The following is a 13,838-nucleotide window of genomic DNA, read 5'->3' as shown; positions in this document are numbered from 1 at the left end:
TAACAGACCTTATATTTCAGGACAGAGTGCTCTCTTGTGCATTGCTGTGGAAATTAGATTAGGGCATTAGATGCTTGGGCATAATATCCTTTTTATTGCTTTAAAGGAAAATTGTTTTTCTCAAGCACAGTATGCTGATTAAGCATCTATTTAATTAAGCTGTAATTATACCATTAATTATAGTATAATTACATTACAAAATGGGAATTAATGTAGATAATTGGAATTACTGCATATTATCTAATTTTCAAATTATTTTCCTGTCTGTCTATCTATTTATCTATCTATCTATCTATCTATCTATCTATCTATCTATCTATCTATCTATCTATCTATCTATCTATCTATCTATCTATCTATCTATCTATCTATCATCATATTTAAAATATGACTTTAAAGATTAAATGACTCCTTTGTAACTTTTGTTGTGTATATGACTAATTTTTCTGTTCTCCTTTTTCTAGGAGAGTACATCCTTTCTTTAACAAGCCTGCACTTTGAGACCTTCTGTAAAGCAGTAGTGGAGAAGTTCAGCAATCTCCACTGGGATAAAGACTTACTAGGATTGCTGCATTGTCTTGTCAATCATGACCCCTGTTTGCTGTAAGTAGCATGTAGCATCTTGTCTGTACCAGGCTTCAGGAAACCACTTCTCTACATTTACTTACCCACTTGCACATTTCGCCTTTAAAGACATTCCTCTGAAATATCAGTCTTTGATTCCAATAACTATTATTAAACTATTATTTGATTACAGCCATCATATTTAGGTCAGAAATGAGCAACACACTTAAATTCTTTTTCTGGAAATCGGTCGAAATCAGTCAGCTGGATGGTACACTTTGAATTTTAATGTATTTTTAATGAGGCATTCACAATATCCTCTTAAGATACAATCTACTATCCCTTTCTACTCATGATTAGCATTCATACTAGAAGCATTTCAAAAGCAGCCCCTTGCCTAGTCCTTCTAGAGGCTGATGGGTCCCTATGGTAACAGAAGAGCCTGGGTTTGGGACTGACAAGAAGACACTTGAGTTTTTTCAAGGCTTGGAGAGGCCTGGAGGAGACAGTTGTATGCACATTGGAAGCCAGATGTGTAAACAGTCGAGAGAAAGCCTTGCAGATGATGCCACTCCTTTCTTTGTTTTGGTTTCCAGAGGGGTCACATGACGAAGAAGATTTGCAAAGGAGGGTGTACAGCATGGTGGATAGAGCATAGTCAGACACAATGAACCCTTTCTGCTGGATGAATCACATGACACTCAGTCCCTTCTCTGTGTGGGCTTAGAGGGCTGGGATGATGTGATGATGGAAAGGCAGAGAGAAAGAAAGTTACAGTTATATTTCTCAATAAAACTATTGACTGTTGAGTAGAATTTTCTAGGCATATAGGAAAGATGCCAGGAGAATTGTCAATGGCAGGTTACTTTCGTTCCAACTGACTACCTTTCAACTGGTACGTACTGCTGTTTTGACTTGTGATCAGCTGTTCTCATTCGGTTGTTGTTCTTCTTTGCTTCTATTACTTGTGGTAGAATTGTTTAGGATATACATCAAGTAGTAGGTAGAATTATAACCCAAGCATCTAGTGAGTCAAAATATTGCAGTTATTTGCAATTTTATTAGCTACTTTGACAAACTGAGTGATCCAGTGATCCAAGATCTCAACAACAAAAAGGATGAAGTAAGAATACTATACATACTATATTATATTTAAAACTCTGTTTGATGCTCCCTTGGTATTTGTTAATAATACAGAAGTAATTTTGGCAGGAAAACAGTTGTAAAGATATCACATTAGACAATGTCGCTTTTGAAAGAGAGGACTGAAATTATTGCAACATCAGTGTGAAAGTTTTATATAAAAAACTATTTTATTAAAGTTGTTCGGGAATCTATACCCATGCACTCTTCATAAGTCAGAATGAACTGACTCCATAAAGTTTTATTAGTTACTCATTAGTTTGGCTTCAGCTTGATATAAGCACTTGTATAGAACCAGTAAAATATGGAAAGGCTTATTACATGAGTCAGCATTTTGTATTTGCAAAATGTTCTGATCTTCCTAAAGTTATATCTTTGTAGTTGACTATAAGCTTAATTTTTTTAGTAGACCTTAATAGAAAATAATGACAAATTAGAAATTGGTGACAAATTTAAACTAAAGACAAATTTCATTTATATTCACCAGACCTTTGGAAATTAATCTCTATTTATTGCCTTCTATGCTATAAAACAGTGCTTTACTGTCCATCTGAAAATATGTTATTGTTTATATGGCAATATTATTGTTGCAGTGCTGTTGCAAGCACTGTTTGGAGTATAAGACATATGGTTTTGTTTTACAATGTGCTTTTGATGTGATTCTGGCCTTCTGGCCTTGTCTCCATGCTGATTCTGTCATTAGCATATTTGTCAAGTAAACTTTTTCCATCGCTGTCTAGTTTACCTATGTTCAACATCTTCACATTAATTACATTGACCTTCTTTTATATGTTTACACAGTTAGACGTACTGTATTTACTATATAACTACCCATTGCCGACCAGAAGACCCTGGTTTCTTCCAGGCTTTCTTTCTTGTGCTATCCCAGATTTTCCTTGCCACTGTTGATCCTGGGCTGCTTATAAGGGAACTAAATCTATATCCAGACTGAGGTTTTCTTTATAGAAAGGAACATGTATGGCAGTGTATTGAGTTTTTTTTTTTCAGAATTGGATGTCTGATTCTAATGATCTGGTGTGCATGGCCAGAAACTTATATTAATGGAATGCCAGTTTTGCTTGATTTAACTTTCTTTATTACAGTCCGTTAAGTAGTAGAGCTGGTAAAATAACTGATGCTAGCCTTAAAGCAAGATTTCTAGAGACTATTCTGCTTGAGTAAAAATGATTGCAAAAACAATCAACTGTTTTGGATATAAGTACAGAACTTTGTATCTGTTATGAGGAGTTGAATGGTTATATCAGCCTGCTTAAATTTGGTGTGGATTTTGACTTCCATGACTGGTCTGGGACATATGGCCTGCAGGAGATGGGGAAAGAAACTAGAACTGTTGTTTTATTTTACTCTCTGGTTACTTGTTTTTCTTTTAATCAGAGCATGTGTTGAAGATCCTGCATCAGAGCTGGAGGAAGGAGCACTGACATCCCTCTCGGATGCCAAGAGGAGTGAGGGGGAGGAGGGAGGGAACAGTGCGCATGGTCAGCTTGACCACAACGCAAACAAGTGCCATGCTCCAGAAGGGAGAGAACAGAAAGCAACTAGGCAACAAACCCAAGGAGAGACTAAAGACAAACAAGAACCCATAAGAACAGAAGAAGGAAATAGAAATACAGCTGATGAGATCAGGAACATGCAGAAAGAGACTCAACCAGTCACGTTTACAAAACATCGTCATGACAGCACAGGTAGGTGTGGCCAGGACTTAAAGTTTCTATAGGTCAACTGAAGAGTTTTTTTGTATTTATTTATTTTTTTTATTTTTTTGAGAGGATGTATTTACATTTTTGTAATTTGGACTGTAGAGTTGAAGCTATGAATGCAGCAATGTTCTGTTGGAGGAACTAATAATGGGTGAAATGTTTTCACCGCTGACAGACACACACAGAGTAGCCTCAATACTTCTGTCTTAATAAAAGTTGCTTTGGAAACACTTTTAGAAACTTTCCTTCTCTTTTTTCTCCATCCCCTTTTATTTTTTGGTCATGTTTTCGTAAACACACTAGCATTTATGTTTTCATTAGTTGTATCAGTGAGATAATAAGATAACTGGATGACAACTAAATTCTGCAGCTCTGAATTCATTCATCTTTTTGAAGCCTTTCTAAAAGTTTATTGTGTAGGGTAACTGAAAACAGAATTTAACTTTGTTGCATGGATGTTTTACAATAATAAATGTCACTGTAAAGAGATTTAAAAAAGGGAATGATTTTGTAATCATTAAAAACTGAAGTGATATAAGTGTAGCAAAACACCTACCGTACATGTTTGAAAACTAAGTTTCAGGACATCATACCACCCTGGCATGTTTTATTTCTCACTTTAAAATGTGCATGCTTCCAGTTGTTTCTATACTCTCATGCATACTAATCCAGGAACTCTGTGTTCCTAGTGTTGAGTGGACTCGGTATGGACATGGAAAGCAGCAGCTCCCCAGTAGATGGAGCTGAAGCGTTTGTGTGTAGTGATGAGTCTCTGTGCCAGCATTCTGAACTGGGGGAGAGTACAGAGACCCAGCTTTCCCTGGACTGCTCAGATGCAGAAATGGACGATTCTGACTCAGTGACCTCAGACAGGACAGTGTCCTCCCACTCAGGCTTTCAGGACCCTTTGTCCCGGCCCACATGGGCCTTGGCTCTGTACGGAGAAGACTTCTTCAGCCAAGAAGTGGTGGAGTATGCTTACAAACTGGGCAGCCATACTGTCTCACCAAGCCTTGAAGATAAATCACAGGTAGGAGTTACAGCTGCCCATTTGTGTTTTTGTGAAGAATTTGCTTGCTAGCTATAACCTCTGTCCTAAATGTGCGCTAATCTTTATTTCCAATGTTTGCTTAATGCTAACTGTACTAAAAGGAACCACCATTCTTAGACCAAGAATTTTACCAGGTATGTTTTATTTAATAAAAAAAAGAAAAATAGTTTGTTCAAATAAAAATGATTTGCTTCCTTTGCACGTTATGACCTTAGTATTATAGATTTTTGCCCTTCATATATTATTCTTGTAATACTAAGGCCACAGTATGTTAGCTCAATTATTTATTATTTATTTTTTAACTGCTAATATTGCAAATCAAAGTTCCCAGAAATTTTCACACAGCTTTACTGTGGACATGCAAGTATTTCTGTGATATACATAATATCATTTGTGTGCTGTTACTAAAAGAGCTAAGAGCTTTGATTAGTATGAAAAGAGCTTTGAATGGCCCACCAGTCAGACAGTAAGAACTCTACGGGAGGACAGAAGCTACAACTGAGCTCCACACACACCTCCTGCTTCAAAGAACTAACCATCAATGATGTTACCATAGTGAAGGATGCAGACACACCAAAGCATAAAACACTGAATCAGAACTCCCGACCTAGTAAAATACCAGTACCTGCAAACACGTCATGCTTCTTGTCCTGTTTTTTGGGACCACTGTGAATCTTTTTGATGCCAGCATCGTTTTTTCTTATCCAGCTCTGTACTCTGACTGTTTTTTCAGAGCTCTGCTTGACCTTATGGACCAAACTGCTATCTTTGATGTGTTGTTTCCTGCAGGAACTTCAGCAACAGCTTATGATTGAGAGCAGAAATTTAAAGAAGACCAGGAATTTTTATCACAAGCTAATTCAGCAAGAGAGGAAAAATAAAGGTTCGGCAAGTAAAGAAGAAAAAATTCAACAATGTATATGATTATTTATTTTGTACATGATGCTTATGTGTGTATGTATGTACTTTATTTTTTTTTGCAGGTTCTGAAGCAAAAGTGATGCTTTCAAAACTGAGGGCCCAGTTTGATGAACTTAGAACTAAAGTAGAGTTTCTTGACTCTGTAAGGCAATATCTTCAGGTGGGTTTTTACAGATTTATTTATTAATCAAGAATAGATAGAATATTCAAAGATACACTTTTGAAAAAACCAATGATGCCAAAAGGCCTGTTAGAAGAGGACGATCAGATGCCACTTTATAGTTCTTATATGTCATATAAAACCAAATATCTTAAAGAAAAGAAAATTGGTTCTTCAGGATATAACCCTCTAACCCTAGATTAAATCCCTTAAAATAACCTTTACTATAGAAATTATTAGTGTTAAAACAAGCATATTGATATAAACTCATGATTTGAATCACAGCTGAAACTTTGAACTTTTTTTTTAACTAAAACATTCAAAACAATCAAATTCAACAGCATTGTGCTAACAGTATATTGTGTTATAAACATTTTACATGGTTACAATCTATTTTGTAACTATTTTTGTTTGTTTTTGAAAGAGCTATAACTTATGTGACATGAATTATGCACAATATCAGCTTTTTTTTGTTTGTTTTGTTTTACAACTTAACCATACTCCAAAATGTGATCCATCTTAGAACCACCAATTCTATTGCAAATATGTTTGTCTGTAACTTTCTGATAAAAAGCATAGTCATATTTCATTTTCAAAATAAATACATATTGCTGACAAATGAGGTACTAAGGCATTTAAGTCAGGATGTTACCATGCCTTTTTTTCACCAGTACATTTTGAAATGCATTCTTCAGCACGTTCAGCAATTTCATTATGTGTATAACGGGAAATAATTAAAACCCTACATCCACTTAACTGATTTATTTATGGATGTGTGCCCCCAGTTAATGTAGAATAGTCTGGCCAAGGCATTTACCATTCTGATGATTGATGTCTTTTTGCTTGTCAGGTGTTGTATGTAGATCAGTGGGGTTTGCCTCTCTCTCTACTGCCCTCTCTGGCTTCATCTGGATCTTCTACCGTAGACCTCCAAGCTTGTGAAGACCCAGCTATATTGAGCCTGGTGTGTGAGCAGCGCAGAACGAGAGGTTGCTGTCCTCTACTGTCAGGAACACCCAAAGGCCTGATGGCTTATTTATATTCCAGGTAGGGTACAAAATTATTAGGTAGTTACCTCATTCAAATGGTTCTTGTATTTGTAATATATTACATTTTATTTCCCCTTTTTTGTATACAGTTATTCACAGTTATTTTATTCTATATCACTTTTTGTTATTATGTTTTAAAGAAGCATTTGTTATATATTATGTTTATAGTATCTTTTTATCATCTGGTGATCATATAAGACTCCAGGCAAAAATATTGATTATGGTCATTTCTTTGACAAACTTGCTCATTAATAATAGAATTGTGTCTCTGTTATCTTTATTATTATCTGAACTATTGAAACAGAACGGGTCTTTTAGACCTGGATGTTTAGGCAGTTTTTAATAGTAAAAAAAATATAAATGAAAGGGATGGAGCTTCCTATTGTGGACTGGAAGCTGTATTGCTATATTCTGATACTATGCTATGATAAAATATTGCATGCTAAATACCGTATGTGTTCTACTATATAATTTCTTTGTGTTTATTTAAATAAGATTTCCCTGATACGGTCTCTCATAACATTACATTGCTTCAGTCCTCTGTCCCCTAATGGTGCACTGTACACTGATAGTGGACCAAAGGGAGTTGCTGGGTGAAGTAGACACCCCCACGCACATCAACAGAGTTGTCATCGAAGGAGTCAGTAACTTCAGGTTTTTCTCTGTACACATCACACTGAGACTATGATTAGGTCTGCCTGTCAGAGAGACCCAATTTCCTGTGGCAGCTCAAGAAGTTTGGAGTTCCTTAACATCCTCACTAACTTCTACCACTATACCATAGAGAGCATCATGACTGGTTGCATCACTATATAAGGTGGCAGTTGCTATGCCCACAACCATAAGGCTATTGAGAAAGCAGTGGAACAGCCGAATGCATCACAGACAACAGACGCAGTTATAAAGGGCATCAATTAAACAGTGTTTGACAAAAGCTCATAACATTTTATTGATATCAGAAGAATGTATAGTTTTGAAGGTTCAGGTTCAAAAATATATATAAAAATAAATAGCCTGTAAGTCATTGAATTCCTGTTCTTAATGTCCCTGTGTAATTTTAGTTTTATTTTCCGTATATATTGTACCTTTTCAGTTTACACGATCACTTTTCGCCTTACTTTTGCACAATGCAAAACTTTGTCTTGTGTGCACCAAAAACTTTTCCAGTTTATTTATATTGTATTTATTTTGTTGTTGTACACAATATGACTAAAAGCATTTGGACACCTGACCATCACTAATTGTGCAAACTCCTGCTGTGAAGTTGTAGGCGCACAATTGTATAGAATGTGTTTGAATGCTTTAGATTAAGCGAAAGTGTCTTAGCATGACCATGTCCCTGTGCACAAACAAAGGTCCATAAAGACATTGGTTGCCAAGGTTGGCCAGGAAAATATGGAAGAAGCCTGCACAGATCCCTGACCTCAACCCTACTTAACTTTTGGGAGGAATTGCAATGCTGGCTGTGTATATAATCTTCTTACGTGAACCTCAGTGTTGTTGTTAACCCAATTCCCACAAAACCTAGTAGAAAGCCGTCTTAAAATCTGGACTAGATTGCTGAACAAGCACATGGGTATAATAGTCAAATGTTTAACATACATGTGTGGACCATTTGTTTAAGCTGGTATGTGTACACATAACCAATTTAACTGAATCTAGCAATAAGTATTTCACTATACATATTTTCCAACATACTATGCATATTTAAAATGTATTTGACTATAGTACAACAGGAATAAATCATCATTTGACTAACCTTGGAAGTAGGAAGACAGAAATGGCAGAATTGTTTTCATCCTTTCGTGTGCTTTCAAGCTACAAAATGTGGGGGGAAGACACAGATGCCTCCTTGTGCGTCTTGGTCATATGAATTTACCTTCTGATGAGTTTGAATGGTAGAAGGTGTATCTAGAAATAAAAGATTAGTGATTGGGGCAGACTTTAATGAGCAAGAAGGTGAAGGGAACAGAGGTGATGAGGAGGTGAGGGGTAGGTATGGCCTTAAGGAGAGGAATGTGGAAGTGCAGATGGTGGTAGATTTTGCTAAAAGGATGGAAATGGAGGGAGAAGGAGGAACATAGGGTGATGTATAATGGTGGAGGAAGCTGCACAGAGGTGGACTATGTTCCTGAAGGAGATTGGAGACTGTAAGGTGTTGGCAGGGGACAGTGTAGCTAGACAGCATCGGATGGTGGTCTGTAGGATGGTTTTGAGGTGAAGAATATGAGTAGGGGAGTGAGGACCAAAAGAAGAATAAAATGGTGGAAACTGAAGGAGGAAAACTGTAGTGTGAGAATCAGGGAAGAGGTCAGACAGGGGCTCGGTGGTGGTGAAGAGGTGCTGGATGATTGAGCAACTACTGCAGAAGTGATAAGGGGGGCAGCTAGAAAGGTACCTGGCATGACGGCTGGAAATAGAAAGAAAGACAAAGAGACGTGGTGTTGGAATGAGGAAGTGCAGGAGAGCATAAGGAGAAAGGGGTTGGCAAAACAGAATTGGGATCAACAGAGTGATGAGAAAAGTAGGCAGCTGTATGAAAAGTTGTACACTGAGGTAGGAGAAAATGATTTGTACTGATTGGCCAAGTTAGAGCAAAAAAGGATGAAGGTGAAATGTGTTGACTGGTGAGGAGAGTATTGTGAGCAGCTGATAAATGATTAAAATGAGAGTGAGAAGGCTGGATCATGTGGAGATGGTAAAGCAGGAAGTGGATAGGATTAGTAAGAAGGAAGTGAGAGCAGCGATTAAGAGGATGAAGAGTGGAAGGTTGGTTGGATTAGGTGACATACCGGTGGAAGCATGGAGATGATTAGGAGAGATGGCAGTGAAGTTTTGAACCAGGTTGTTCAACAAGATTTTGTAGGAGAATGCTGAGGATGGAGCCACCAGGAGGGAGGAAAAGAGGGAGGCCAAGAAGGAGGTTTATGGATGTGGTGAAGGAAGACATGCAGGTTGTTGGTTTGAAAAAGGCAGATGTAGAGGACAGGAGGTATGGAGATGAATGAGCATCTGTGGCGACCCCTAATGAGAGAAGCCAAAAGAAGAAGAAGAAGAAGAAGAAGATTTTACCTTCTTAAAACAGCTAAATGTACAGTCAGTGCTATATATTTAATAAGCTAAAATGTTGGTCTGTTGATTGAGCTAAAGCAAATTCTATAGACCACTGTATATACAGCATAACCCATTTAAAAGTAAGAAGTGGTATGCTAATTTGATGTCGCTTGAAGAGGTTGAGGAAATTTTCATGAGCAATTCCAAATGAAATTATTTTTTAATTCTTTTTGGTTTTCCTTGTCAGAGGATTAAAATGATAGGATACAACCTTTAGTCAAATGCTGTGTTTGGTACCAAGTCATAAATAACACGTTTTCTTTCTTTCCTGACAGAAATGCTCTTATGGAAGGATACATCCAGCATTTCCTTTATACCTACCGCTATTTCTGTACTCCTGAGGAATTCCTTCAGTTTCTAATGGACAAATTTATCAGCTCTGTAGTGTAAGTATCATAGCATACCAGTACATTTATTTTGAGAGCTGTTATTTAATAGTTAATTACTAACATTCACTATCCTCTTGTGTTATAAAATATGCATAAAGATCAAACAAAGATGTCGCTAGTGATGCTAAGGTGTACCATCGCACTCTGGACCTGTTAGAGTGCTGGATAGAAGACAGCCGATCAGTGGATTTTACCTCCAACTCCCACGTTCAACGAACCCTTGACAACTTCCTCACATCTGAGGTATTTCAGGGCTGTATCACTTATATTTTAATGTTGAATCACAGCAAGCTTTCATGGACTCTTTAATGGACTCTTTTGTCTGTAGCCTAATATTAACACGTTGTTTGAAAATTACCAATGCGATTTGCTGTTGTATTGTGGCTGCAGGTGGCTCCAGTAGACAGTCGTGGAGAAAGTCTTCTCACAATGCTACAAAACAGTCCGAAAAAAAGGCGGGGCTTTGGGGTGTCAATTCAGGGTGAGAGTCCAACCAGTGGGTTGGAGGATCTTGATGTCCAATCATTTCAGTCCTTTGGCAGGAAATATTCTGTTGATGATGCAGCAAAGAAGGTCAGCAGGATGGATTTATTAATTAATTTATTTTTATTTTTTTATTTATTCAAATTTCAACACGTAAACAATGCTGTCATAGTAAATAAAATTATTAATTTTGTACAGGAATAATATGTGATTCCTCTTTGCTTTTGTCAACTCATTGTTTTTATATATTCTATTATTCGCTTTCTATTAGTAGCTCCAGATCCATAAAGCCTGTTATTCTTAATTATTAATACATTTATTAGCACTCGTGCACTTGTTTTACACACAGAGTTTTCAGTGGCGTGTATCCCGTGTGGTGGAGCCCCAACCAAAGGAGAAGGTGTATTCAATCGCATCAGCACTGCCCCGACCCTGCTACAGTTCCCTGCTGAGTCAGCTAACCAATGTGTCTTTGAGGCATGAGGAGAGAGTGGCATTTAGTCATACAGAGCACACTCCCCTGAATACAGCACAACAGCTCACACTGCTCCAACAGGTACCAAGAGAGCAAGGAGCTCTCTTCTTTTTTACTCACTTGGCTTTGGTCTTTCACTGTTGCTTGGGGCTGCCTTAGAGGGTTTTATCAGTTCTGCACAAAACTAATGAAGCATTTGGTAGCAGAAAACTGTAAATTACAGTTTAACATGAGTCCAACCGGAAATAATGGTATATATGGCCAATGCTGGCAACAATTTATATGCAATTCTACAGTATCTACCATTTACATTTAGACTGCTTACACTGTGCTGTTTTGTTATCACTAATTTCAGTGGATCTAATTAAAAGGACAGAACAGGAACATAAGTAAAAACCTATTCTTTTTTGGAAATTTTTTCATGATGAATATTAAAAATGACATCATTGTGCACCAATATGATTATGTTCTTTTATGACTTATGTTTTTTTCTTATTTTTATTTTTTATTTTTTTAAATGTCATAAAATCCTGTCAAATTTTTTCTGGAGTTGATCAAAAATAGCACTAGAGATATAAGGATGTGGGGCAGCTCATGTTTTTGGATATGCAGTGATACATGACTGTACACGTTTATAAACTTTTTAATTACTTCCCTTGTATTAAAACAATTATATAGAATTGTAGTCATTTATTTTTTAAAGCATTTTTTGCATTTATATGTGTCTGTTCTTTGACAATGGTGGTCATTCTACTAAGAAATCATCTGAAATAAGAATTAAGAATTAAGGATAATGTAGATCAGTGCTCTCTCCCACTTTTCTCTTTTCTTTTTACAAAATGCGCTGGGGGAAAAAATTTTAGACTTTTTGTTAAACTGTCATACTCACAACATTTGGATATTTACTTGGGAGTCATATTCCTTTCTTTTTTTGTTGGTTCAGTTACTGTATTTTGGCTTTGAAGAAAAGTATGGGTATTTGGTATTTTCTACATAATTTAGACACTGCAGATGCTCCAGATGTTCTTCACTGTAGTTTTGGACATAAAAACACTGGTTTGCGGCCTTTCCCTTTTATTGATGATACACTTTGCTAAACTTAACCACTAGAGGGAGACAGGCTCTCTTTCCCACAATGTCTTTATTGTTTCATTGTTTTATCAAGTTTGTTTTGACTGAACAGCATCTGTGCCTCGATCCCTCAATCTGTTTTGTCTCTAATTTAGGAAATCTTCCAAGGTTGTCACCCCGTGCATTTTCTCAACTCCAGAGCACAGGGAGTGAAGGAAAAGGCTGTCAGAATCTCCAAGTGAGTCTGCACAGCCTGCATTTGCCACAGAAGTTTTTTATTGTGGAATCTTCCAAAGCAAAGAGCCCCATGTGCTCTGTAAACTGCTTCATAAAATTCTCTGTTGATTTCACCAGTTCTGTGAATGTAGCACCCTGACGAAACTCCTGTTCTGAGACATATTTCAGTTTGCTACTCTAGCCAAAACAATTATTGTTATACCTTTACTGTCTTTATTATTTTACTAGGAATCTGTCTGAGGGTTCAGCTTTAAAAAAAATTTGCCGTAATCTACCTTAATATTCAATGATTGTGTTTTGATTTTCTAACCTGATTGTTGGACAGAATGTTGGTCAGTAAAGATAATTGCTTTGGCTACAGTAGCAAACTGAAATATGTCTCAGAACAGCAGTTTCCTCAGGTGGATAAACAGAATCCATCTGTCATTAACATGCCTAGACCTCTGTTATATATTTAACCTTATTTGTACCTTTTCAAACTCAGTAGTGTCACATTAAGTATCTATAGTGTAACAAGGAACATAAAACACAATAAGCCATACTGGCTTCATGATTAGAGCAAGAAGACTAAGAAAAAAAGGCTGCTACATAAGCTGTTACTGGCACTCCTTCTGTATGTGGAGGAATGTGTGAATGCTGGATAAGAGCCAGCAGTGACATGTGGCTATGGAGTGAAGTGTGACATAGAAATCCTGATTTAAGCCTTCCCGTTTTGGCTGCATGACTGTGTTGGATAAGCAGCTGTTCATTTCTTATATTACATTAGCAATTGGTTTATGCTTTACTTTAATATTCCCTTAACTGGCATTATTTAATATATTAGCTAACAACAGTAATACACCATAAGTAACAGAGAGAGAGAGAGAGAGAGAGAGAGAGAGAGAGAGAGAGCAGCTTATACCAATCATAAATCAAATGAAGCCCAAATTGAGCAATATGCACTTTTTGCTATATTATGTTCTAATATTAAACCTGAAGATCAGAGTTCTCCACTTCCATACATGCATACATGTGGCAATTAATTTTCTTTTTACATGTACATTATATGGACGGAAGTATTAGGACCTTTCTAGCCAAATGTTGTTCTTCCTCAAAATGGTACAAAGTTCAAGGCACTCAATAGTATATAGGATGTTCTTGGATGTGGTAGCATCAAGTTTTCCCTTAAGTTGAACTAGGAGACCCATACATGACGGTGCCTCAGTAAATAAAGTAAGCTACATGAAGTTATGATTTACATCAGTGGCCTGCTGTAAAACTCTGACCACAATTCTATTGAAAACTATTGAGATGAATTGAAACTCTGACTGCTCCCCAGGCCTCCTCACCTGCATCAGTAGCTAAATTTACTAACCTTGTTGATGCACAAATCTTCACAAGCACACTCCAACCTCTAGTGTAACATTTGTTGCTAAATGTGCAGTGGGATGTTCAAAAAGCACTGAAATGTTTGGTCAGGG

General features: G+C 36.9%; 1 protein-coding gene across 4 annotated transcripts in view; it reads left to right on the top strand.

The window, feature by feature from the left end:
* The window catches only part of LOC124400193 (kinase non-catalytic C-lobe domain-containing protein 1), a 39,845-nt gene that overhangs the window by 20,436 nt on the left and 5,571 nt on the right, over positions 1-13,838 (top strand). For 3 of the 4 annotated variants that reach the window (XM_046871874.1, XM_046871866.1, XM_046871857.1), the window contains exons 15-26: positions 465-603; positions 3,103-3,413; positions 4,118-4,458; positions 4,581-4,613; positions 5,269-5,362; positions 5,463-5,560; positions 6,411-6,607; positions 9,999-10,109; positions 10,211-10,355; positions 10,503-10,685; positions 10,945-11,151; positions 12,297-12,379. In XM_046871874.1, coding sequence (XP_046727830.1) covers positions 465-603; positions 3,103-3,413; positions 4,118-4,458; positions 4,581-4,613; positions 5,269-5,362; positions 5,463-5,560; positions 6,411-6,607; positions 9,999-10,109; positions 10,211-10,355; positions 10,503-10,685; positions 10,945-11,151; positions 12,297-12,379 — 1,942 coding nt within the window. The remainder of the gene's footprint in view (positions 1-464; positions 604-3,102; positions 3,414-4,117; positions 4,459-4,580; positions 4,614-5,268; positions 5,363-5,462; positions 5,561-6,410; positions 6,608-9,998; positions 10,110-10,210; positions 10,356-10,502; positions 10,686-10,944; positions 11,152-12,296; positions 12,380-13,838) is intronic. The other variant, XM_046871882.1, reaches the window with a different exon arrangement.

Source organism: Silurus meridionalis, chromosome 2 (assembly GCF_014805685.1).
Source record: "Silurus meridionalis isolate SWU-2019-XX chromosome 2, ASM1480568v1, whole genome shotgun sequence".
Lineage (NCBI taxonomy): Eukaryota > Metazoa > Chordata > Actinopteri > Siluriformes > Siluridae > Silurus > Silurus meridionalis.
This window is presented reverse-complemented; position numbering and strand designations above follow the sequence as displayed.